At 43.7% G+C, this 25,797-nt stretch overlaps 1 protein-coding gene and 1 non-coding gene across 7 annotated transcripts in view; both read left to right on the top strand.

Moving 5' to 3' along the window:
* Nucleotides 1-2,943: 2,943 nt before the first annotated feature.
* FRMPD2 (FERM and PDZ domain containing 2) overlaps nucleotides 2,944-25,797 on the top strand; it is a 217,878-nt gene continuing 195,024 nt past the window's right edge. For 4 of the 6 annotated variants that reach the window (XM_039911613.1, XM_039911612.1, XM_039911614.1 and 1 more), the window contains exons 1-3: nucleotides 7,894-7,939; nucleotides 22,264-22,389; nucleotides 23,814-23,971. In XM_039911613.1, coding sequence (XP_039767547.1) covers nucleotides 7,918-7,939; nucleotides 22,264-22,389; nucleotides 23,814-23,971 — 306 coding nt within the window. In that variant the 5' untranslated portion in view covers nucleotides 7,894-7,917. Of the gene's footprint in view, nucleotides 3,285-5,736; nucleotides 5,841-7,893; nucleotides 7,940-22,263; nucleotides 22,390-23,813; nucleotides 23,972-25,797 lie in introns of those variants that run through there. The other 2 variants (XM_039911615.1, XM_039911616.1) reach the window with 2 other exon arrangements.
* LOC114810926 lies at nucleotides 7,062-7,200 on the top strand. The gene has a single exon (XR_003758615.1). It is a non-coding gene; the product is annotated as a small nucleolar RNA SNORA7 (small nucleolar RNA).

Here is a 25,797-nt window from a genome sequence, read left to right as displayed (position 1 = left end):
TCGAATCCCCGCTCTGCCACTTGTCGGCTGTGTGACTGTGGGCAAGTCACTTCACTTCTCTGTGCCTCAGTTACCTCATCTGTAAAATGGGGATTACCTGTGAGCCTCACGTGGGATGACCTGATTACCCTGTATCTACCCCAGCACTTAGAACGGTGCTCTGCACATAGTAAGCGCTTTACAAATACCAACATTATTATTATTAATATCCACAAAACCCCTATTTTCCCATTGTGAGGGCCAAGGCAAGGGACAGGCGGCTGACAGAACTGATATTTCTGGGAGAAGGAAGAGTGCCCAGAATCCAGTTCTCTGTCCGGCAGGAAGTTCTGTTCGGTAAGCTCCCTTCTCTCCACCGATGACCCCGGCACGTGGTAATTTGGTAATAGTAGTTGTAGCATTTAATGAGCACTCACATACTGGGCCTTGGGGGAATGTACAAAATAGCAAAGTGTCACGTGCCCTGCCCGCAAGGAGTTTGCACCCTAACTTAGGTTAAGGCCTTGCATCATTCTAGGCCCAGCCTTGCCAGCAGAATGCCCCATTTGTCCTTCCAGTTCAATTCACCAAAGAGCACAGTGCAGCAAATTAAAATTTTTGGAGGTGAGGATTTTATAGTCAAACACACATAGCTCATATGCAACACAATATTATTCACTCTTTTTTGGTATTTATTAAGCACTTACTCTGTACTAGACACTGTACTAAACAATGGGGTAGATACAACATGATCAGGTTGGACACAGTCCCCGTCGCTCATAGAGCTCACACTCTAAATCCCCATTTTACAGATGAGGTGACTGAAGCCCAGAGAAGTGAAGTGACTTGCCCAAGGGCACACAGCAGACAAGTGGCAGAGCTGGAATTAGGAGCCAGGATCTTTCCACTAGGCCGTGTTGCTTCTCTACCCTCCCAGGCCTTTATGGATTAGTTTTGTTGTGTGCCTCTGGAAACTAGGCCTGCGGTTAATGGGTGGGCAGTGGAGAGAGGTTATAGAGATAAGGAGGATCCACCATCCTACTGAAGTGTAGAAAATAAAGCCTGGGGTGTGAAGTTGTGAACAGTGTCACAGAGTTAAAGCGGAACATGATTGCCCACCATCATGGACCTTGTGCATTCTGCGAGTCCCAGTGGGGCAGGGACTGTGTCCAACCGATTTGCTTGTAACCAACCCAGCGCTTAATACAGTGTCTGGCAGAAAGTAAGTGCTTAACAAATGCCATTATTATTATTATTACAATGACCTGTCTGGCAGAAAGTAAGTGCTTAACAAATGCCATTATTATTATTACAATAGAACAATAAAGGGTGACCTGTCTGGCAGAAAGTAAGTGCTTAACAAATGCCATTATTATTATTATTACAATAGAACAATAAAGGGTGACCTGCCCCTAGCAGCCCTGTGTCCTAGGACCAGGGGGACTAGGAGATCATGGCCCAGGGAAGCTGAGGATCAAGGTGTCACGGAGCACAGAGGGTCTCAGGGGCAGGTGTGTTGAGTTATTAATGACTTTTTGTGATCCCTCGAATAAGAAGAAAGAGACTTTACAAAGACACTGATGGGCTCTACCTGAGGCAGGTGATTGTGGGGCCGTGGGGACGGAGCATGGAGAGAGGCGATTGTTTTCTCTCCCTGTTCTACCTAGTAATGGGCCTGGGCCAATCAGTGACTACCATGCCACAGCTGCCATGCCTAAGGCAGATAAAAGATGCCCATTTGGGAGGGTGTGGGGGTATCTGGAGGCAGTATGGAAGCACTTAGGAGGAGTAGAAGCATGCAGAGAAGTGAGAAGGAAACATGCTGAGGGTAGCGGGAGAGCAGCACCAAAAGCATTGGTAGAAAGGACTCCTTTGACCACAGATTGGTATGGGACCCTTGGGTGATTGAGTGAGTGTATGTGTCACTCCTTTGCATATTGGTAAGAGTAAGTTAGAAGGTTTTCACAGTAACTTTGGTGATCAGAGGTGAGCTTCACTATATGTTGTTTAGGATCCCTTGGTCCAGAAGGTCCTGGTTTATATGAGGAGAGGGGGTTTGTGACAACAGGCACCTTCCTCCCACTTCTGCCAGCAAGGTGAAGAAGTAAGACTGTCAGAAGGCCAGATGGTTCAGCCTGGATCTGGGCATCATGATTATAATGATGATGATGGAATTTGTAAAGCCCTTATTATGTGCCAAACACTGTACTGAGCACTGGGGTGGATATAAGATAATTAGGTTGGACCCAGTCCCTGTCCCTCATGGGGCTTATAGTTTATGTAGGAGGGAGAACAGAAATTGAATCCCCATTTTGCAGTTAGGAGTTTAGTGATTTGCTCAAGGTCATAGGGCAGGGAAGCAGCAGAGTTGCGATTAGAACCCAGGCCTTCTGATTCCCAGGCCTGCAGGATAGCCTAGTGGATAGAGTACAGTCCTGGGAGTCAGGTTCTAATCCTAGATCTCCTGCTTGTGGGCTGTGTGACCTTGATAAGTCACTTTATTTCTTAGTGCCTCACTTACCTCATCTGTAAAATGGGGATTAGGATGGGAGCCCTATGAGGGTCAGGGACAGAGTCCAACCCCATTACCTTGTATCTATCCCAGTACTTAGTACAGTGCCTGGTACATAGTAAGTGCTTAACAAATACCACGGTTATTATTATTTCCACTAAGCCACCCTTCTTCTCAATTCTTGCTGCTGGCACTGCAAGGTTGTTAGTAATTTGCTTGAATCTAATTCCCAGTTAGTCAGTAAGTCCAAAGTCTTCATCCAGGTCATGGAGTGTGAGAGGACTTTTCTAGCTAGTAAAACCTAAGGCTCCCGTTCCGAGCTGCTCGATTGGATCTCTGCTTGCCAGCCTCTTCGGATTGGACCGGCGTTGGTGATGTCAGCGTAAGAGCCATCTTCCCTGTTTTAAATCCAACTTTGTCGTGGATGTCAAGTAATCCAATTGACTTCTTACAGACCTACTGGGCCACAGGCTTACAAGAAGCCTACTTTACTTGATTGTCAAACTCTTAAAGGGCCCATGCAAATATATAGTCATGACAGTTGATTCTGATCAAGGGTGTATAAGAGACAGGAAAAGTTACTTTGGGCTTGCTTAATCACTTGCCAGGCTACTGAGTGCTTAGTAACAACCATAAACAAAGCAACAGCTAAAGGGTTGGGGTGGATGGAGTAGGGGGCAAAAGAAGAAAAGAATTTTGATTTTTTTTTATTGAAAAGACCGTGAATCCGTTGAAGACCTAAGGTAAAGGTTTCAGAGAATATTGGATGCAGCACCGACAAAGCCTAACACAGGTACCTTCTTTGCTTCTTTCTCTAACTTCTCTTCTGTTCTCTAAAAGAATCTCAGTGTCACTTTTTACATCAATACAAGAGGAATATTCACTTGGCTTTGAGGTAAAGGAGTGTTTCATTCTCTGCTTCTGTAAGAAATGGGCTGGGGATATGCTTCTCCTTATTTATGGACAGCTCAGAGTTAAATGACTGGGATGAAGAATTGTAATCGTGGTTCTGCTTTATATTGAGTCCTAAAAAACGGTTGGGTGTGTGTCAAGGAAAGGAAACCAAAACTCACTGCTTGGCACCCTCCAGATTATCAATTAGAGACCAATCAATCAGTTGTATTTATTGAGCGCTTATGTGCAAAGCACTGTGCTAAACATTTGGGAGAGTATAATATAACACAATTAGCCCTTAATGAGTTTACAGTTTAGAGGGGGAGACAGACATGAATATGAATAAACATCTGGATAGAGGCCAGGGAAGAAGAAGGGAAAGGAAAGTCGAGGGTAGCCTGAATTCTGATTCTTTGCTTTAAAAATAGCCTTCACTGATACACTTATCCAAATATCAGTGAATGCAGATGTTTGAGAGGATGAACTAGCAATCAGAGCACAATTCAAGAACCATGAAAGAATGTTTTAGTGGCTAAAGTCAGGGAAGGAAGAGAACCAGGGGAGTCTTTAGAACTAGAGTGAAAGAATTGTGGCGCTCACCCTTGACATGTAAGTGGCAAGGATTTGGTCTACATCAGAAACAGTGACTGGAAGGAGAAAGAGGATGTCGCTTCAGGTAAGGAATGTGTAGAAGGAGGTTTCTTGAGTTGCTTGAATGGCTTTCTGCCAAGATAGTTGGACTCTGGACATTGTTCTAAGTTGGAACTGCCAATTAAAAAAAAAATTACCTTCCCTTGGGCTCAGGGGTTTTTTTATCTTAAGAATGTGACTTCACACATGCAGATCTGGTTCCTGTGATAACTGCCTTCCTGCTAGCAATGCTGGACTACTTCCTTAATGTTTCTTCAGATTCAATGAATCAGTGGTTATTTATTGGGCACTTACTCTGTGCAGAGTACAGTACTAAGTGCTTGAGAGGGCACAGTAAACTCTAGGTTGTAAGCTCATTGTGGGCAGGGAGTGTGTATGTTTATGGTGTTATATTCTCCCAAGCACTTAGTACAGAGTTCTGCAGAGAATAAGTGCTCAGCAGATATAACTGATTGAATAATAATAATAATGTTGGTATTGGTTAAGCACTTACTATGTGCCAAGCACTGTTTCAAGCGCTGGGGTAGATACAGGGTAATCAGGTTGTCCCACATGGGCCTCACAGTCAATCCCCATTACACAGATGAGGGAACTGAGGCAAGGAGAAGTTAAGTGACTTGCCCAAGGTCACACAGCTGAAAGGGATTAAAACCCATGCCCTCTGACTCCAAAACCCATGCTCTTTCCACTGAGCCATGCTGTTTCTCTAACTGAATTGAATGACTAAGTACAACACAATTGAGTTGATAGCCATAATCCCTGCCCACAGGGGATTTACAGTCTATGGGGGAGACAGACATTAAAGTAGCTTAAGAATAAGGGAAATAATAAAGTATAAGTGCTGTGGAGCTGGGGTGAGTATCTTAGTGCTTAAAGGGTTTATGGTCCAGTTCATAGTTCAATTCAATTCAATAGTAATTACTGAGCGCTTACTATGTGCAGAGCACTGTACTAAGCGCTTGGAATGAACAAGTCGGCAACAGATAGAGACAGTCCCTGATGTTTGACGGGCTTACAGTAGATAGTAGTTTCTCACTCCTCAGGACTCTGCGTATGCAATTTACAAACTCTAATGCTTAATCACTAACAAAGCTCCATTTCTGTCCTCTCCCTAGTGATGACTTTTTGCTCTTTAGCCCCCAAAACATAGTAAACTCCTGAAGGGCAGGGATCATATTGACTAACTTGTACTTTCCCAAATGTTTTGTACAGTGCTCTGCATAAAGACACCCAATAAATACTATCGATTAATCAACTCATTTCCTACAGTTCCATTTTTTGGGAACAAAGACTGCATAGGATTGATATTGTCCTGAGAGGAGCAGAATTCCCCCCCACCCCCATCCCTTTGCTTGCTATCATTGCCGTGATTGGTCAATAACGTGGCAGGTGTAGCAAATGCTGATGCTGTAAGTTTCCTTCCCACCAGCTGCATGCTGACTTGAGTTTAATGACCATTAAATGGGCAGGGTTCCAAATTCCTCTCAATTGCTGACTTTGTAAACCTCAGCTTGCCTTGAGGCCAGTGTGGGAAGGGTTAAATATTAAAGCTTTGTGGTTTCTGAAGAGGCATCTAGCACTTCACTAAACAGTGCTTGAATTTTCTTTATCTAGTTTTGCCCTCAGGCTGAGGTTAACTTTTTATGTAAAAGCCAGAATAATTGATAACAGTTTGGTGTTTTGGAATGATTTCATTCCAGGTGGAAGGAATTCACTGAATTGAGGTTTCCCCATCCCCAACAACCGATTTCCTCTTGAGTCCTATTAACAGTATTCAGGTGCTCATCAACTGGATTTCTTAAAGGTAATGTTTCCTTGTTCTATGAACTACGCTTTGTATATTCTTTATAAATACAGAATACTCATTTTAGTCAGCTTTTTTCATCATTGGGGTATTTAAGCACTTTGTGTGGCAAACACACACAAGGGGCTGGGGTGATACAAAATAAGCAGAACAGACACAGACCCTATCCCTCATGGGGCTCCTAGTCAAAGGAGAAGGGAGATCAGCTCTTTGATCCCCATTTTATAGATGAAGAATCCTAAGCCTAGAGAAGTTAAGTGACTTACCCAAGGTCACAAAGCAAGCAAGTGGCAAAGCTGGGACTAGAACCCAGGTATCCTGACTCCAAGCCCCGTGCTCTTTCTACTAGGTTATGTGGCTTCTCTTGTTGATAAGTCAATTTATCATAGAATTTAAAAAAACAACTTTGAGGTAGGGAGATAGAAGGTCTTTTCCTAGTTTTTTTAAATGGAGGCCCCAGAAAGATGATTTCCCATCACAGAGCATTATAAAAGTAATGTAACTGACTCATGACCATTCAAATCACCTAATGGATCATCCCAAGATCTTGTATTAGGATTCTGAAGAAGGTCTTTAAATTAATCTTCATTTGAGCACTAGTGGAATGCAATCCAGAATAACACTCTTAGGGGAGTCAATGGCAGCCTCAAGGGCACTTACTTTGCACCGGTAGCATAATAATAATGTTGGTATTTGTTAAGCGCTTACTGTGTGTGGAGCACTGTTCTAAGTGCTGGGGTAGACACAGGGGAATCAGGTTGTCCCACGTGGGGCTCACAGTCTTCATCCCCATTTTACAGATGAGGTAACTGAGGCACAGAGAAGTTAAGTGACTTGCCCACAGTCACACAGCTGACAAGTGGCTGAGCTGGGATTTGAACCCATGACCTCTGACTCCCAAGCCTGTGCTCTTTCCACAGAGCCACACCGCTTCACCAAGTATCAGAAGTCACATGGAGTCCTAGATAGAGCATGGACCTGGAAGGCAGAAGGTCATGGATTCTAATCCCTCCACTGCCACTTGTCTGTGTGACCTTGGACAAGTTACTTCACTTCTCTGTGCCTCAGTTACTTGAGGATTGAGACTGTGAGCCCCACAGGGACTGTGTCCAACCCAATTTGCTTGTATCCACCCCAGCTCTTAGTACAGTGCCTGGCACATAGTACTTACCACTATCATTATTATTATTAGGTAATTATTAGGTAAAGTAGTCTTCCAAAGTCCTCCTCAGGGTCACACCTAGAGAGTTTCCAGTACTCTACCAGTCTTAACTATCAGAGGAGGAGTCAAGCAGAGGCATACCCATTCCATTCCTAGCTTGGGCAGTGGCTAGCGAGTGGAAGAAAATCTGCTACAAGTCAAAATTCACCTATGCTGGGCAGCAGTGGCATGAAATCTCTTTGGTCAGTAAACTCAAGTTTACTGTATGGAAGGAAGAAATGGTAAACCACTTCTGCATTTTTACCAAGAAAACTTTGAGGATCCACTACAGGAATGATGGCAGATGGAGAGGGGGGCATTCTGGGAGAGATGTGTCCATGGCCTGACTATAGGTCAGATGACTTGATGGCATAAAATAAGCTTTCCAAAATGGGATGGAGTTTGCAAGGAGTTAATAGTTGGGGCTTTGGCATTTTAAAAAGTCTAATGGTCTCTAAGAGTTTGAATTCATTCATTCATTCATTCAATAGTATTTATTGAGCGCTTACTATGTGCAGAGCACTGTACTAAGCGCTTGGGATGAACAAGTCGGCAACAGATAGAGACAGTCCCTGCCGTTTGACGGGCTTACAGTCTAATTCATGGAAATGGGCGGGATAATCATAAATCTGCCACCTGAAAAACGTTAAGGTGGACCCTCGCTCTTGCTCGCAACCAGTAGACGCTCGATAACTAACTCTGAAGGAATGATTAATCTCACCACCACCAGCAGGATGGATCAGTTGAGCTGGCACTGGTCTCTACCGCCGTCACTGTGACCCTCTGGGCGCAAGTGGCAGTGGCCCTGGCAACTGCTTCAGCTCAACTGGCTCACTCTGGGCTAGGCCATCCTCATCCCTACTTCTTGGGTCAGGAATGGCAGTAGCAGAGACAGAGGGTGAGTGGTCTCTCCTTGAGATTATTTCCTCCCCTTACCTTCTTTTCCCTCTTCCTCTTTGCTCCCTTCCTTCCCTTCTCTTTCCCCCATCTTTTTTCATTCCCATTTCTCCTTCCCATTTTCTCCCTTTTTCCTATTTCTATTTATCTCACCTGTGTACTCTCTCCCAGGGCAAACAGTAAATGCTTAATAAATACTACTACTATTATGCCTTTCTCTTTTTCTGAAAAATCTCTTTCCCCCTATTTTCTGTGCACTCTCTCTTAAGCTCCTCCCCTTTTAGTCTTACTTTTACTTGAAGTGAGGAGAATTCTGGTCACATTAATTTTGTTTAATCTACCTCCTTGGGCTGGTCACAACAGGGGCACCCACAGCCCTTTCATTCCGCTTTAGCTTATTCAAGTTCATATCTATTCAAACTTCTTTTGTGTCGGATTGAACCAGAATTTAAGACCTCAGAAAACTAGTTAGGGTCTATCAGGATTCAGACCTGGATCCTGAAACATGTTTTATATTTCCCAAATGATCATTTGCTGCACTATTTAAGAAAAGTAGTGTAGCCTAGGGGAGAGCGCACCGGCCTGGGAGTCAGAAGGACCTCGCTTCTAATTCCAGCCTGCCACTTGTCTTTCTGTGTGACCTCAGGCAAGTCACTTAACTTGTCTGTGCCTCAATTACCGCATCTGTGAAATGGGGATTAAGACTGTGAGCTCCATGTGGGACAGGGACTGTGTCCAACTTGATTTGCTTGTGTCATCCCTGGTGATTAGAATAGTGCTTGACACTATGTTCATTCAGGGATTTATCCTAAATTCCCTTTTTGTGAACATTTTTTTCTGTTCCCCCCCCCATTAACAGGGAAGCAGCTGGCTAGCTGGGAAGCAGCTGGCTCAGTGGAAAGAGCCTGGGCTTGGGAGTCAGGTCATGGGTTCGAATTCCTGCTCTGCCACTTGTCAGCTGTGTGACTGTGGACAAGTCACTTCACTTCTCTGTGTCTGTTACCTCATCTGTAAAATAGGGATTAAGATTGTGAGCCTTGTGTGGGATAATCTGATTACCCTGTATCTCCTCTAGTGCTTAGAACAGTGCTCTGCACATAGTAAGTGCTTAACAAATACCAACATTATTATTATTATTAACGTATAAGGTTTTTGCGGCCAAGGCTGCTGTTGTACTTCCCCAAGAGTCAAGTAGAGTGCACTGTGCCCTGTGAGTGCTCAAGAAATGTTTTTAGTTCTACTGTTATAGCTCTGCTACCAAGATCAATCAATCCATCAATGGTATTTACTGAGTGCTTTATGTAGACTGTAAGTCCATTAAGGGAAGGGAGCGCGTCTGCTTATTCTCTTGTATTGTACTTTCCCAAGTGCTTAGTACAGTGCTCTACACATAGTAAGCACTCAATAAATAACAGTGATGGGACTACTGTGGGCAGAGTACTGTATTAAGAACTTGGGAGAGTAATGCACATTAGAGTTAATAAATGTGATCCTTGCCCTCAGTGAGTTCTCAATCTTGATTCAAATTATTCAGTTACACAAAAAATCAGTGGCAGAATTGAGGAGTAGGATTTGGGACCTCCACCGCAGTATTTTTTCCCTGAGTGCCCCATAACAACTTTAAGCAACATTGTTATGTAAATGTCTTTAAAAGAAGTATATATTGACCTTTGGGGAACTCATAGCTACTCTGGTTATTACCATTAATAATAGTAATTATGATATTTGTTAGGGGCAATGTGTCAAGCACTGTTCTTAGTACTGGGGTAGATGAAAATTAATCAGGTTAGACACAGTCCCTGGCCCACATGGGGCTCACACTCTTAATCCTCATTTTACATATGAGGAATCTGAGGCCCAGAGAATTGCAGTGACTCCCCTTAGGTCACACAGCAGGCCTGTGGGGAAGCTGGGTTTAGAACCCAAGGGCTCTTACTCCCAGGCCTGTGCTCTTTCCACTGGGCCGGGCTGCTGATTAACTTGATATGGTGCCATACACACCGGTACTATTTTATTTTCAAGATGGGTTAAATTAATGGATGGGCTACACTTTCCACTTAACCATAAAGATCTTTTCTTCTGCCTGCAGTTCGGGTAAATGCAGTTATCTTTATGGAACTCAGTCAGAATTCTGTGCTAATTACCACTAACTGAACACTTTCAGGCACAGCAAGTCTTTCTGTGACTGGAATTTAAACCATGAATGTTAAGGGGGAAAGTCTAGTTTGCTAGAAGGAATGATAAGTTTTTATTTTCCCATCATGCAATCAGCAAGAGTGCTAGAAGAATGTTGGCAAAAGCTAAACTCTTCCCGTGCAAATTGCTAAATTGGTTTCAGAAACCTAAGAACTCTAAATGAATTATAATTCACACAATAGACTGTGGCCATCACTGTTAACAGCATTTATTTCTAGTCTGGAAACACTGCAATGTGGTTGGGAACATAACCACAGAAGTAAAAGATGTGACCCTTGTTGCCAAGGAGTTTAATCAATCAGTTCTATTTATTGAGCATTTACTGTGTGTAGAACATTGTACTGAGTGCTTGGGAGAGCACAGCATAACAGAACTGATAGACCTGTTCACTGCCCACAGTGAACTTACAGTCTAGAGAGGGTATTACTATTAAGTGCCTTCGAGTCGATTCCTATTCACAGAGACTCGATGGATCGAGGGGGAGACAGACATTAATATAAATGAATAAATTATGTCACTTCACTTCTCTGGACCCCAGCTGCCTCATCTGTAAAATGGGGATTGAGACTGTGAGCCCCACATGGGATAGGGACCGTGTCCACCACGGTTATCTGGTAGGTGCCTGGCATATAGTAAGCACTTAAATACCATAGTTATTATGGATATGCACACAAGTACAGTGGGGCTGAGGGAGGAGTGAATTAAGGGCTGCAACTTTCCACATACGATGTAGTTTTGAGAAATTAATCAAACTGTAGACTGGTGAGGTCAAATATAACACCACAACCTTGTTTTCTTAAAGGGTGCTAATTGGGTCATGGACACCTTCTCCCTCACTTCTGACCAGGAACTAAAAAAAGGGGCCAATCTGTAGTAGGCTGTACTTATCAGAGGCTGTGAGATTGATGCCCAGTCAAAGGAAGCTTTCTGCCCTACTATTTTCATGTAATGTTTAAAAGGCAAACCCCCAATTTTGTCCAGCTAAATTAATTCAATCATATTTATTGAGCACTTACTATGTGCAGAGCATTGTACTAAGCGCTTGGAATGTACAATTCGGCAACAGATAGAGACAATCCCTGCCCAATAATGGGCTCATAGTCTAAGCGGCAGACGGGAGAGCAACAAATAAAAGTAGTCTGGCATAGATACCAAGTTTGAGTCATAGATATTTACACATCATTAACAAAATAGAGTAAATATATACAAATATGCACAGTGCTGTGGGAGGGGAAGGGGGAAGAGCAGAGGGCAGGAGAAGGGGCAATGAGGAGGGGAGGAGGAGCAGAGGGAAAAGGAGGGCTCAGTCTGGGAAGGCCTCCTGGAGGAGGTGAGCTCTCAGTAGGGCTTTGAAGAGGAGAAGAGTTTGGCAGAGGTGAGGAGGGAGGGCGTTCTAGGTCAGTGGTAGGACGGGGTCCAGGGGTCGACAGTGGGACAGGCGAGAATGAGGCACAGTGAAGAGGTGAGAGGCAGAGGAGCGGACTGTACAAGGAGAGAAGAGAGGTGAGGTAAGAGGGGGCAAGGGGATGGAGAGCTTTGAAGCCAAGAGTGAGGAGTTTGTTTGCTAAATGGGTAATTCAAGATGGAAGAGACATTTAGGAAGGCCAAATTAAGAAAGCTAAAACCCCTGGCTGTAAGACCTCACAAATACACTCTAACTGGTGTGGTGGAAGAAGGCTGAGATTAATTTGGCTGGAATCTTTAACAAGATGACACTCCTTTTAGTTCTTCTTAACTCTCCCAGCTTGCAGCGCTGTTCTTGGCCTGTGATCAACCCACACATAGGAATTCTTGACAGGGCTACTAGATTTATAAATTCCTTGAGGACAGGGACATGTCTATTGATTGTATTGTGCTCTCTCAAGTAGTCCGTTCATAATAATAATAATGGTACTTGTTAAGCCCTTACTGTGTGTCAAGCACTTCTTCAACTACTGGGGTAGATACAAGTTAATTAGGTTGGGCATAGGCCCTATCCCACATAGGACTCCCATTCTTAATCCCCTCTTTTCAGGTGAGGCAACTGAGGCACGGAGAAGTTGCGACTTGCCCAGGATCACACCACAGACACGTGGCAGAGTCAGGATTAGAACACAGGTCCTTCTGACGTCCAGGCCCATACTCTACCCACTAAGCCAAGCACGCACAGAAAGTGTCCAATAACTGCTACTGAGTGATTGAGGGCCAACAAAGGGTAGGAACTTTGGGCTCATACTTGCTGATGAGTGGACAATTATTTCCCTCCCCTCCTTCAAAACTTTATTGAAGGCACATCTCCTCCAAGAAGTCTTCCCAGACTAAGCCCCCATTTTCCTCATCTCCCACTTCTTTCTGCATCACCCTGACTCCCTTTGCTCTCCCCCTATCCCAGCCCCAGAGTACTTACATACATATCTATCACTTTATTTGTATTGATGTCTCCAACCCACCTCCAGACTGTATACTTGTTGTGGGCAGGGAATATGTCTGTTCATTGTTATATTGATCCCTCCCAAGTGCTTAGTACAGTGCTCTGTGCATAGTAAGTGCTCAGTAAATATAATTGAATAAATGACTGGATTCCAGGCTCCTGCCACCGTGAAGGACAGTGAGAAAAGGGCAGGAAAAAGTTGTATAGCTGAGCCCAAGTCATAAGCACCTCTGTGCCCCACCACTCCCTCAGCTGCCCTGTTCAGCAGCAGCAGTAATCAATCAGTGGCATTTACTGAGTACTTACTGTGTGCAGAGCAGTGTCAGGGAAAGTAAAATGTATAAGGTTGGTAGACATGAGCAGAAGCAGCTGTCTCAAATTTGGTTTGCCAGGAGTGACAGGTCTGTTCATCTGTGAGTGTGTTCATGTGGGAGTGGGTTTGTGGGAAGAGGAGACAGGAGTTAATTGTGTAATAATAGTAATCACTGTGGCATGTTAAGCACTTACTGTGTGCCAGGCATTATACTATCCTCTGGGGTGGAAACAAGCAAATGAGGTTGGGCACAGTCTCTGTCTCACATGGGGCTCCCAGTCTCAATCCCCACTTTACTGGTGAGGTAACAGGCCCAGAGAAGTGAAGTGACTTGCTCAACATCACAGAGCAGACAAGCAGCAGAGACGGGATTAGAAGCCAGTTCCTTCTGACATCTGGGCTCTATCGGCTGTGCCATGTTGCTTCTCTATCAGAGTTGAGGGTGGTGGAGAGAAGAGCTCGAAGTGTGTGTCTTTGGTTCCACCCTACTCTCCCTGCTCCTGACAAATGGGAACCTGTTCTAGAACCCACAGTGTCATAAAGTTGGGTCTAGTTTCTAATGAAATAGAATTGGCTGTGAAAATAACAGTGGCCATGTCGAAGAGGAAGATTATATCCAACCAGTGTCCTTAAGTGGGATCATCGATTGGATTTGGTCTTTGCTTTTTGGCATCTGGTATGATACCATGGCTCCTTTCCCGGCGTTTTTCCCAGAAGTAAGAGCCAGATTTTACAGATGTTTATACTTTTGAAGTTTTCCTAAATCTGAGAAAATGTTGGGGAAATGTGGACAGGTGGTTCTTTGGACACCTGTCAGCTCTTCCTACAAGACTGCTCTGACTCGAGAACAACATAAAGAGCAGAAATCAGGATCTGAGCCCTTGATCTGTAGGAGAACTACTCTGAATTTTTGCACCAATTAACTTTCCATTCTTGGGGTCAAGCTCCTTTTCAAATAGAAAAGTAGCATGGCCTAGTGGAAAGAGCATTGGCCTGTGAGTTAGAGGGCCTGGGTTCTACTCCCAACTCTGGCAGTTGTCTGCTTTGACCTTGGGCAAGTCACTTCTCTGTGTCTGTTTCCTCATCTGTAAATTGGGGATTCATTGTCTGTTTTCCAATCTATTTAAAATGTGAGCCCCTTATGGGATAGAGACTGTGTATCTATCCTAGTGCTTATGTGCTTGGCACATAAGTGCTTTAATACCATAATAATAAAAAAAACCCACCTCATTATATAAATTAGCATGTTGAGAGAGCAGCATTGCTTTTAGCAGGACTAGCACCCTAAGTTCTGGGGATGGTACAGGAGAAAATTATTATATAGAGATAAGAAATTGGATCTGGGGCATTTGATCCTTCTCTCAACCCCACAGACCTTAGCTAACTAGGCCTTCCTCTCCTCTTCTCCCATTCCCTTCTAGGCTGCCCTGACTTGCTCCCTTTATTCATCCCCCTGTCTCAGCTCCACAGCACTTAGTTACATATCGGGGAAAGCAGCGTGGCTCAGTGGAAAGAGCCTGGGCTTCGGAGTCAGAGGTCATGGGTTCGATTCCCGGCTCTGCCACTTGTCAGCTGTGTGACTGTGGGCAAGTCACTTCACTTCTCTGTGCTTCAATTACCTCATCTGTAAAATGGGGATTAACTGTGAGCCTCAAGTGGGTCAACTTGATTACCCTATATCTACCCCAGCGCTTAGAACAGTGCTCTGCACATAGTAAGTGCTTAAGAAATACCAACATTATTATTATTATATGTGCCATTTATTTATAACAGTTTGTCTCTCTCACTAGACTGCAAGTTCATTGTGGGCAGAGAATATGTCTGTTTATTGTTTTATTGTACTCTACCAAGCACTTAGTACAATGTTCTACACTCAGTAAACATGAATGAATGAATTACATACATATCTACTCTACATCATGTGCTACTTTATCAATGATTAAAATTAATGCCTGTTTGTCCTCCCTTCTAGACTGTCCTCCTTTCCTACCAATTCTCTTGTACTGTACTCTAGCAAATGCTGAGTAAGTCTCCTGCCCAGTAAAGATTCAATAGTTGCCTTGATTGCTAAGAAGACCTGAGGATATATGTTCTTGTTCCTCAGGTACTTGTCAAACCTCTGAGAGTTTTGTCCTTTTTTTCCCCCCCAATAGTATTTAAGTCTTTACTATGTGCCATATACTGTACTAAGTCCTGGGGTAAGTACAAAACATGATATGGTCCATGTCTCAAACAGGGCTTGGGGTCAATCCCCATTTTACAGATGAGGTTACTGAAGGAGAGAGAGGTGAAATGACTTTCCCAGGGTCAGATAGCAGACAGGTGGCGAGTTGGGATTAGAAACCAGGTCCTTATGACTCCCAGGCCATGCTCTATCCACTAGACCACACTGCTTCTCTGCCTATATAGTGGATTCCCACTGTTTGGCATATAGTAAACACTTAATAAACAGAAAAGTAATCATGGTAATCGTGTAGAAAATCCTGAGGCTGGAAGTTTGGAGATCTGAACTCTCATCTCTGCTTTGACCTTGGCTACCCGTGTGACTTTGGACAAATCTTTTAACCCCTCTTTGGACTAAATTTCTTCACCTGTAAAATGGGAGTAGTAGATTGAGATCCCTGAAGGCCAGAGGCCACATTTATTTTTCCTTTATTATACTCTATAGCCCAGTTCTCTGTACATAGTAAATGCCATTGAATGAATGAATAATTTCTGCCTCTCCTTACCTCATAGAGATGTTTTGAGGATAAAAAAAAGTTAAATTGTGAAAGGCCTAAACCAAAAAAGAAGGTATTAAATAGCAAGGTATTATTAAAAGGAAAAAAATCACTCTGTACAGAGAAGACTAAGTTCGAAGTTGGAAGAAATTCCAATTACCAACTTTATTTGGTTGGGATTGGGCCAAATTTAAATACTCACTGATGTTAAAGTAAGATTTTTTTTTCCTAACAACCTATGAGGGAGAACCACCAAATTATCTTAATTCTTTAACCACTGCCTGGTAGATAGTAGCACCTAGCTCACTTTTTCCCCAACTAAGAAACGGAGATAGAGAACACTAAAGTGTCTTGCTTAAATGAGTTAGTGGTGAAACTGGAAGCCAAGTCCAGCCCAAATTGCTCTCAGCACTTTTTAATGGCATTTAAGTGCTTATTATTTACCAGGCACTGGAGACACAGGATAATTGAGTGCAACAAAATCTACTCCTACATGAGGCTCAGTCTTAATCCCCATTATACAGATGAGATAACTGAGACCCAGGGAAGTTGTGACTTGCCTAAGGTCACCCAGCAGACAAAGGATGAGCTTGTATTGCATCCAGATCCTCTAACTCCTAGGCCCGTGCTCTTCCCCCTAGGCCAGGTTGCTTTTCAACGTTGTCCTCTGCTCCAGTATTATAATATGATTTTATCATCTGGTTTACTTTTAACAGAACATTCTGTCCTGTACTTTTCGGTCTACATTGGTGGCTCGTTTGGTTACCCGTATTACTTCATTCAGAAGTGGTAGGGCATTCAAAAATGAAGTGATTATTGTTCGGTGCAGGTTGGATGCTCTTAAATGGGAGAAGTTATCAAAATTCTACTTCTTTCTTCATACTTGGACTGCTGCCTAAAGCGAAGTCAGCCACCATCAGCCGGGTTCCTTTGACGCATGTGGGATTCTTAACTAAGATCTTTCATCTTTCCAGGCAATTTGAATGTCCCACTGACACCTCATCTTAAACATGCCCGAAATGGAACTCCAAATCTTCACACCCAAACCCTGTCTACCCCCTCTGACATTAGGGGTCCCACAAAGTTCAGTTCTGGTCATCTTCATCCACCCCCTTGGAGAACTCATTCGCTTCCATGGCTTCAACTACCACCTTTATGCAGATATTTCCCAAATCTACCTCTGCAGTCTTGTATTTCCTCCTGCTTTCAGAACATCTCTACTTGGATGTACTGCTCACACCTCAATCTTAATATGTCCAAAACAGAACTCCTCATTTTCCCACGCTTCTCTCCCTGTCTTTCCTATTACAGTAGGCAGTACAATTCATTTAATCCTATTTATTAGGTGCTTACTGTGTGCAGAACACCGTACTCTACTACTATCCTCACTGTATAAGTTCTTAACCTTGGCATTATCCTTGACTCATCACTCTCATTCAACCCATATAGTCAGTCTCTCACCAAATGCTGCCTGTTCCTCTCCATCCAAATAGCTACTTTGCCGATTTAAGCACTTAAAAACCCACCTTGACTATTGCGTCCGACCCCTGCTGACCTCCCTGCCTCCTGTCTCTTCCCAAACCAGTCCATACTTCACGTGGCTGCCAGAATCATTTTTCTTAAACAATATTCACATTTCTCCACTCCTTAAGAGTTTCCAGTGGTGGCCTATCCACCTCTGCATCAAACAGAAGCTCCAAACCAATGGTTTTAAAGCACTCAGTGAGCCTGGCCCCTCCTACCTTAACCTCACTGATTTCCTATTAAAGCCCAGACCACCCACTTTGCTCTTCTAATGGCAGCTCGCTCACTGTGCTCCGATCTCATCTAGCTCCCCGCCGACCCCTTTCCCTCGTCCTTCCTCTGGCCTGGAATTTCCCCTCCCTCTATATTTGCCAGATCGTTATTCTCCCCACCTTCAAAACCTTCTTAGAGAAGCAGTGTGACTTAGTGGCATGAGCATGAGCTTGGGAGTTGGAGGATCAGAGAAGTGAAGTGACTTGCCCAAGGTCACACAGCAGACAAGAGGCGGAACAGGGATTAGAACCCATGACCTTCTGACCCCCGTGCTCTGTCCACTTCACCATGCTGCTTCGAACCCCTACTTCTGTTGCTGTCACACTCTTTGCTCGTTTGTATACGCAACATTATTAAATCTCCTGTCTACACGAGAAGCAACCTGGCTTAGTGGTAAGAACACAGGCTTGGGAGTCAGAGGACGTGGGTTCTAATCCTGGCTCTGCCACTTGTCTGCTGTGTGACCTTGGACAAGCCACTTTCACTCATTCATTCAATAGTATTTATTGAGCACTTACTATGTGCAGAGCACTGTACTAAGCACTTGGAATGTACAAATCGGCAACAGATAGAGACAGTCCCTGCCCACTGATGGGTTTACAGTCTAATCGGGGGAGACAGACAAAAACAATAGCAATAAATGGAATCAAGGGGGTGTATATCTCATTAACAAAATAAATAGGGTAATAAAAATATATACAAATGAGCGGAGGGGAGGGGAAGAGAGGGGGGAGGAGCAGAGGGAAAGTGAGGGAAAAGGGGGCTTAGCTGAGTGGAGGTGGAGGGGAGGGGTAGAGAGGCAGCAGAGGGAGCAGAGGGAAAAGGGGAAGCTCAGTCTGGGAAGGCCTCTTGGAGGAGGTGAGCTCTCAGTAAGGCTTTGAAGAGGGGAAGAGAATTAGTTTGGCGGAACTGAGGAGGGAGGGCATTCCAGGACAGCGGGAGGACGTGGCCCAGGGGTCGACGGCGGGATAGGTGAGAATGGGGGACGGTGAGGAGGTGGGCGGCAGAGGAGTGGAGCGTGCAGGGTGGGCAGTGGAAAGAGAGAAAGGAGGAGAGGTAGGAGGGGGCAAGGGGATGGAGAGCCTTGTAGCCTAGAGTGAGAAGTTTTTGTTTTGTGCAGAGGTCGATAGGCAACCACTGGAGGTTTTTAAGAAGGGGAGTGACATGCCCAGAGCGTTTCTGCAGGAAGATGAGCCAGGCAGCGGAATGAAGAATAGACTGGAGCAGAGAGAGAGAGGAGGAAGGGAGATCAGAGAGAAGGCTGACACAATAATCCAGCCAGGATAATATGAGAGCCTGTACCAGTAAGATAGCCATTTGGGTGGAGAGGAGAGGGTGGATCTTGGCAATATTACAAAGGTGAGAGAAGCAGGTCTTGGTGACGGCTTGGATGGGTGGGGTGAACGAGAGAGCCAAGTCAAAGATGACACCGAGGTTGCGGGCCTGAAAGACGGGAAAGATGGTCGTACCATCCACGGTGATAGGGAAGTTTGGGAGAGGACCGGGCTTGGGAGGGAAGATGAGGAGCTCAGTTTAGGCCATGTTGAGTTTTAGGTGGCAGGCAAACATCCAGGTAGAGATGTCCTGGAGGCAGAAGGAGATACGAGCCTGAAGGGAGGGGGAGATGACAGAGGCAGAGATGTAGATTTGTGTGTCATCTGCATAGACTTAACTTCTCTGTACTTGTTTCCTCATCTGTAAAATGGGCATTAAGACTGTGAGCCCCATGTGGGACAACCTGATTACCTTATATCTACCCCAGTGCTTAGAACACTGCTTGGCACATAGTAAGCACTTAACAAAATACCATAATTATTATTATTATTATTATTGTTAAAGTCACATCTCTTCCAAGAGACCTTCCCTGATAAAGCTCTCTTTCCCCCTGCTCAATCTCCCTTCTGTTTTGCCTGTACACTTGCATCTGTAGCTTTTAAGCATCTGATGATATTCCCCACCCTCAGTCCCACAGTACTTACATATCCATAACTTGTATATTCATATATTAATATATATATATATATCCATATATATTAGAGAAGCAGCGTGGCTCAGTGGAAAGAGCCCGGGCTTTGGAGTCAGAGGTCATGAGTTCAAATCCCGGCTCTGCCACTTGCCAGCTGTGTGACTGTGGCCAAGTCGCTTCACTTCTCTGTGCCTCAGTTACCTCATCTGTAAAATGGGGATGAAGACTGTGAGCCCCACATGGGACAACCTGATTCCCCTGTGTCTACCCCAGCACTTAGAACAGTGCTCTGCACATAGTAAGCGCTTAACAAATACCATCATTAAGCTCTGTCTTAACCTCTGGACTGTGAGCTCTTTGTGAGCAGGGAATATGTCTACCATCTCCCAGGGGCTTAGGACAGTGTTCTGCACTCAGTAAACTCTCAATAAATATGATTGTAAGGCAAAATGAGGAGACTGTTGGGTAGTGTCTTTTGTATTATTTTTCCGTTGTAAAGATTTCCAGTAAGAACTGCCTTCAGCAGCTACTCTGAGTCATCAGATATGAGCGTCCATGTGTTCATGAACATTACCCTGCTGAAGATGCTTTCTTAAAGCAATTACAGTGTGTGCTCTGCTGATTAGTTCTGGGAATTTGTTCCACAGTACCCCTGAAACAAGATATAGGGACTGAGTCACTGTGACAGCCAAGGTCTGTCTAATTACCTTTAATAAATCTGTTCTTTGGCTGATTGATAACAGGGAAAAGTTTGGTTTCAGTCAATCAATTGAATTGATTGAGCATTTACTCTAAACTGAACCCGATACTAAGCACTTGGGAGAGTACAGTATAACAGAGTTGTTAGTCACATTCCCTGCCCACAATGAGCTTGGGGTCTAGAGGATTTTATTGAAAAACAATGAAGTAGGTGTGGGAGAGAGAAGCTGGAGAGAAGCTTTGTTGTAATTTGTTTCATTCTTTCTTATGAGACATAATGAATACATTAACACTGTCCTGATTATCTTGTACCTACTACAGTCTTTGGTACAGAGCAAGAAATCAACCAAAATGATCAACCAAGGGTATTTATTGAGTTTTTACTGTGTGTAGAGCATCGTACTAAGAGCTAGGGAGAGTGCAGTGCAATGGAGTTTTTTATTTGTTTTTTTAATGGCCATTTAAGTGCTTACTCTGCCATGTACTGTACTAAGTGCTGGGGTAGATACAAGCTAATCAGGTGGACTCAGTCCCTGTCCCACATTGGACTCAGAGTCTTAATCCCCCTTTTACAGATGAGGGAACTGAATCACAGAGAAGTTAAATGACTTGCCCAAAGTCACACAGCAAGTAAGTGGCAGAGCTGGGATTAGAAACCAGGTCCTTCTGACTCTGAGGGTCATAGTCTATCCATTGGGTGAACCTGCTTCAGATTGTTAGATCCATTCCCTACCCACAAATAGCTTATAATTAAAGGGGAAGACAGATATTAAAATAAATTATGGATACATACTTAAGTGTTATGGGGCTGAGGGTGGGTGAATATCAAATTATGATGTACAGAGTCCTCACTGATATGCAGCACATTCTATGTATTGCTGTGGATAGAAGCAGCATGGTGTAATTGATAGAGCACTTGACTGGGAATCAGAAGGTCAAGGGTACTAATCCTGCCTTCACCATTCATCTATTGTGACACTTTGGGATTAGGTGTCATTAAGTGCTTAATTGTCATTATTATTACTGTTGTGGCACCATCGGATGGTTATCATTTTGCTAGATGTAACTTTTTTGTTTTTTTTCTTAAGTTTGGAGGAGGACTTTATTGATGCTTACCATTTGTATTTCTGGGCATTACATTCAAATATAACATTCTGGGCATTAATCTAAAACCACTTTTCTAAACGCACAGTGTTAAAAGGATTTTGAGTCTTGCTTGTAGTATTCCCTTTAGTAAGCTCTTGGGAGTGTACCATCTAATGAGGCAGGCAGGCAGGAACAAAACTATTGAGCCTTGGAAGAAAGATGTTTCAACTGGTTATATTAAGAGGAATAAATGAATAGCATCTTAAATAGTAGAATATTTTATTTCCCCTTCGGCTCCACCCTATGTCACTTTGCTAATCTCCTATTACAGCCCAGACCGCCCACTCCGCTCCTCTAGTGCCAGCTTACTCACTGTGCCCTGGTCTCATCCGTCTTACCCCTGACCCCTTTCCTACATCCTTCTCTTAGCCTGGAACTCCCTCTCCCTCCACAAATGCTAAACCACCACTTGGTCCACTTTCAAAGCATTAGTAAGGTCACATTTCCTCCAAGAAGCCTTCTCAGATTAAGCCTCTTTTCCCTGGCTCGCTCTCCCTTCTGTGTTGTTTGTGCACCTTTGGGCACTTGATGTTCTCCTCACAACTCCACAACACTTATCTGTGTACAAACATTTAAATATATAAATTACTGATTCATTTTAACGACTGTCTCCCCCTCTGGACTGTAAGCTCATTATGGGCAGGGAATATGTCTGCTAATTCTGTTATAGTGTACTCTCCCAAGCACTTGATACAGGGTCATGCACATAGGAAGTGCTCAAATACGACCAATGGATTGATTCTCCTCTCTGCAATCCCCTCTGGGTCGTCTATGAACTTGGAGGTGTACCTCTTAAGTATTTTGATGCTCACCCTAGCCCCACGGCACTTAGGTAAATGTCTTTATATGCTATTATTTTCCCTGTCCATATTCTGTTTTCACGTTTGTCTCCCCTGTACGTTCCTTGTGGGCAGGGATTGTCTGCCATCACTGGTACATTGTACCCTCCCCAGCGAATAGTGTGGTTCTTTGAGCACAGCAAGTGCTCAATCGACTACACCGGATAGATTGACGTGGGTTACCCTGAGTGTATAATTATCCTGGAAGATGAGTTGCCATGTGTTTTCTGTGGTTGCAGATATGAGTTGCTCCTCTGTGACTCTGGCCAGTGTTCTGCAAGTGAAAGGAGCAGCTTTAGATGAGGAAGAAATATGGGCCCTCTTACTTCTGGCCACTGAATGCATTCTTGAAAATCTCAACAAGGGTAAGTGAAGAGTATCTTCCTAGTGCCTTTCTCATAATTTATTACAATGTTTGTCTTCCTCTCTAAACTACCCAAGGTTTCAATTCCTTTCACAGTCAATTCTTGGTAATTCAAAGTGGATTATCCACTCACTGGATTAACGACAGCATATAATATTAATGATGAGGATGATATTTAAGCACTTACTATATGCCAAGCACTGTTCTAAGCACTGGGGTAGATACAAGGTAATCAGGTTGTTCCACATTAATTCATTCATTCAGTAGTATTTATTGAGCACTTACTATGTGCAGAGCACTGTACTAAGCGCTTGGAATGTACAATTAGGCAACAGATAGAGACCATCCCTGCCCAGTGACGGGCTCACAGTCTAATCGGGGGAGACAGAGGGACCAAAAACCAGACAACATAATCACGATAAATAGAATCAAGCCCACATGGTGCTCACAGTCTTAATCCTCATTTTACAGATGAGGCAATTGAGGCACAGAGAATTAAGTGACTGCCCCAAGTCACACAGCTAAGTGGTGGAGCTGGGATTAGAACCCACAACCTCTGACTCCCAAACCCGGAACATGCTACTTCTCTGTGTATATGAATATACTTCAATAGTGACTCTCTTAGGCCCTCTGAATCTGAACCTAGTTGACTCTAGAAATCAGAACTAGCCTGGTAATAAGTGGATTTTCAGTTTGGGAAATTTCTGATTCCTTTGGTTATCTATTCATAATTGAACACCATCATTGTGTCCAAAGGTACAGTGGTGATACTAGTAGGAATACTAGTATGGTGAACATTATATTATTATTATTATTATTCTATGGGTTCATTATTTTTCAAACCCTGGGGTTGAAACAGGGCCATCAGCTAAGACACATTCCCTGGCCAGCATGTGTTTTGTGATCTAAGATAAACAGGGAGAAGATATTTCTATCCCCATTTTACGGATGAGGAAACTGAATCCTAAATTGAGTGCCTAAGCTTACATCCAGCAGGTCAGTGGCAAAACTGGGATTGATCCTGTGTGGCTTCCACTAGACCACGTGAAGAGACCTGGAATAGATCTTTCAACACTTCACAGTATCTATTATTCATTCAGAGAAATGTGCAAATACTCCTGACAAACTTCCATCATACTTACTGAGCAGCAGTCTTAGACCAGAAGAGGTGTAGATTGGCAGAGGTGAAAATACTGTTCTTCTCTGTTTCCTGTTTGATGTTGTGTGAAATCACAGAGTGCTGTCTGAAAAGTCTGTCTTACCAAATCCACCTTCACAAATACATCCCTTTTCAGAAGAAAGTGAGTTCTAACCAGCCTGGTCAGGAAGACTGAATTATTTTCCTCGCCCACGGAAACAATCGAGATTGTATTACAGATTGAGTGTGCTTTAACAAAATACTTTATTGTTGCTATTGGCTTTCAGATTCCTTTAATTATGTTGTCTGCCCCTGGTCAGCCCTGCTTTCTGCCAGAGGGACTGTGGCTTTCCAACACAATGTTTCCCACTTGGAGGCTGCACCTTTCAAAGCCCCAGAAACACTTCAAGAACAGGGCAAAATTGGTCAGCTTGAACTATCTAAGGTAAGAATGTTTTCTTTCCCCATGGAAAATAGTAAATGAGATCCATGTTCTAATGGAACCCCCTTGAGGCTGTGAACTCTTTGTGGGAAGGAAATGTGCCTAACAACTCTGTTTTATTGTATTCTTCCAAGTGCTTAGTCCACTTGCCATGTTTCTTGTTTGCAGTTCCTGGGGCTGCTTATTTTTTTCCTTTACTCTGCACATAGTAAGTACTCGATAAATGAGAGTGGATTTTTTTTTTTTCTTTTTTGATTGATGGAATCCCCATAAATAGAATGGGTTTAAGTTGACCTTGTGCTTGGAGATCCTCAGAATGGAAGGTATGAGCAGGGTAACACCCCTGCTTTAGGGAACTTCATTATACTATAACTTCAAACACTTAGTTCAGTGCTCTGCACATAGTAAGTTGTCAATAAATACCTTTGATAATAATAATGTTGGTATTTGTTAAGGGCTTACTATGTGCCGAGCACTGTTCTAAGCCCTGGGAGAGATACAGGGTCATCAGGTTGTCCCACGTGAGGCTCACAGTTAATCCCCATTTTACAGATGAGGTAACTGAGGCACAGAGAAGTGAAGTGACTTGCCCACAGTCACACAGCTGACAAGTGGCAGAGCCGGGAGTCGAACCCATGACCTCTGACTCCGAAGCCCGGGCTCTTTCCACTGAGCCACGCTACATTTTCAACTGCTTGAGACTCTAAGCTCTCAAGGGCAGGGAGCATTCATTCAATCATATTTGAGCGCTTACAGTGGGCAAAACACTGTATAAGCTCTTGGGAGAATATACTATAGTAACAAATAGAAACATTCCTGTTCACAGCGAGCTCACAGTCTAGAGGGGAAGACAGATGTCAATATAAATAGGTAAATAGATAAATTACAGATATAGACAGGTATATACATATATGCTTTGGGGGGGTGGGAGGAAGGAAGAATGAAGGAGCAGGTAAGAGCAGCACAGAAGGGAGTGGGAAAAGAGGAGAGGATGGCTTAGTCAGGGAAGGCTTCTTGGAGGAGTGTGCCTTCAGTAAGGTTTTGAAGTAGGGGAGAGCAATTATTTATGTTGTATTTTACTCTTCCAAGCTCTAAGTACAATGTTCTGCACAAAACAAGTGCTCAATAAGCACCACTGATCTTTATAAATAAGCAGGGATTAGTCCAACTTTGTGAATACATTTCCTGAAGAATAGAATTCAGGACTTTTTGATGGAACCAATGTCCTTTTTCAAATGAAATGAATCCAAACAAGATTCTGGGGTTGACTTTTTGAACTTTCTCTCAGGGAGTGTTAGCTAGACTGTACACTTGTTTTGAGCAGGGAAAATGTCTACTAACTCTGTTATACTGCCCTCGCCCAAATGTTAAGTACAGCGCTCTGCTCAAGAGATTCGATTGTTTGGATGATTGACCAATTGTGCATCCTTAGCAGTATGGAAGGAAAAAGTGACTCCTTTTTAGTTTTGTTCTCTAGGTTTTTCAGGCTTCACCTCTGTAGCCTCTCTCCTGGTTCACACTGTAAGGGAGAGGGACTTAATAGTCTGTTAACCACAACACGTAGCTCAGTGGAAAGAGCCCGGGCTGGGGAGTCATTCATTCATTCAATAGTATTTATTGAGCGCTTACTATGTGCAGAGCACTGTACTAAGCGCTTGGAATGAACAAGTCGGCAACAGATAGAGACAGTCCCTGCCGTTTGACGGGCTTACGGTCTAATCGGGGGAGACGGACAGACGAGAACGATGGCAATAAATAGAGTCGAGGGGAAGAACATCTCGTAAAAACAATGGCAACTAAATAGAATCGAGGCGTTGTACATTTCATTA

Source organism: Ornithorhynchus anatinus, chromosome 3 (assembly GCF_004115215.2).
Source record: "Ornithorhynchus anatinus isolate Pmale09 chromosome 3, mOrnAna1.pri.v4, whole genome shotgun sequence".
In the NCBI taxonomy this organism is placed as follows: Eukaryota; Metazoa; Chordata; class Mammalia; order Monotremata; family Ornithorhynchidae; genus Ornithorhynchus; species Ornithorhynchus anatinus.
The sequence above is the reverse complement of the archived record's forward strand: the minus strand, read 5'-3'. Positions and strand labels throughout refer to the sequence as shown.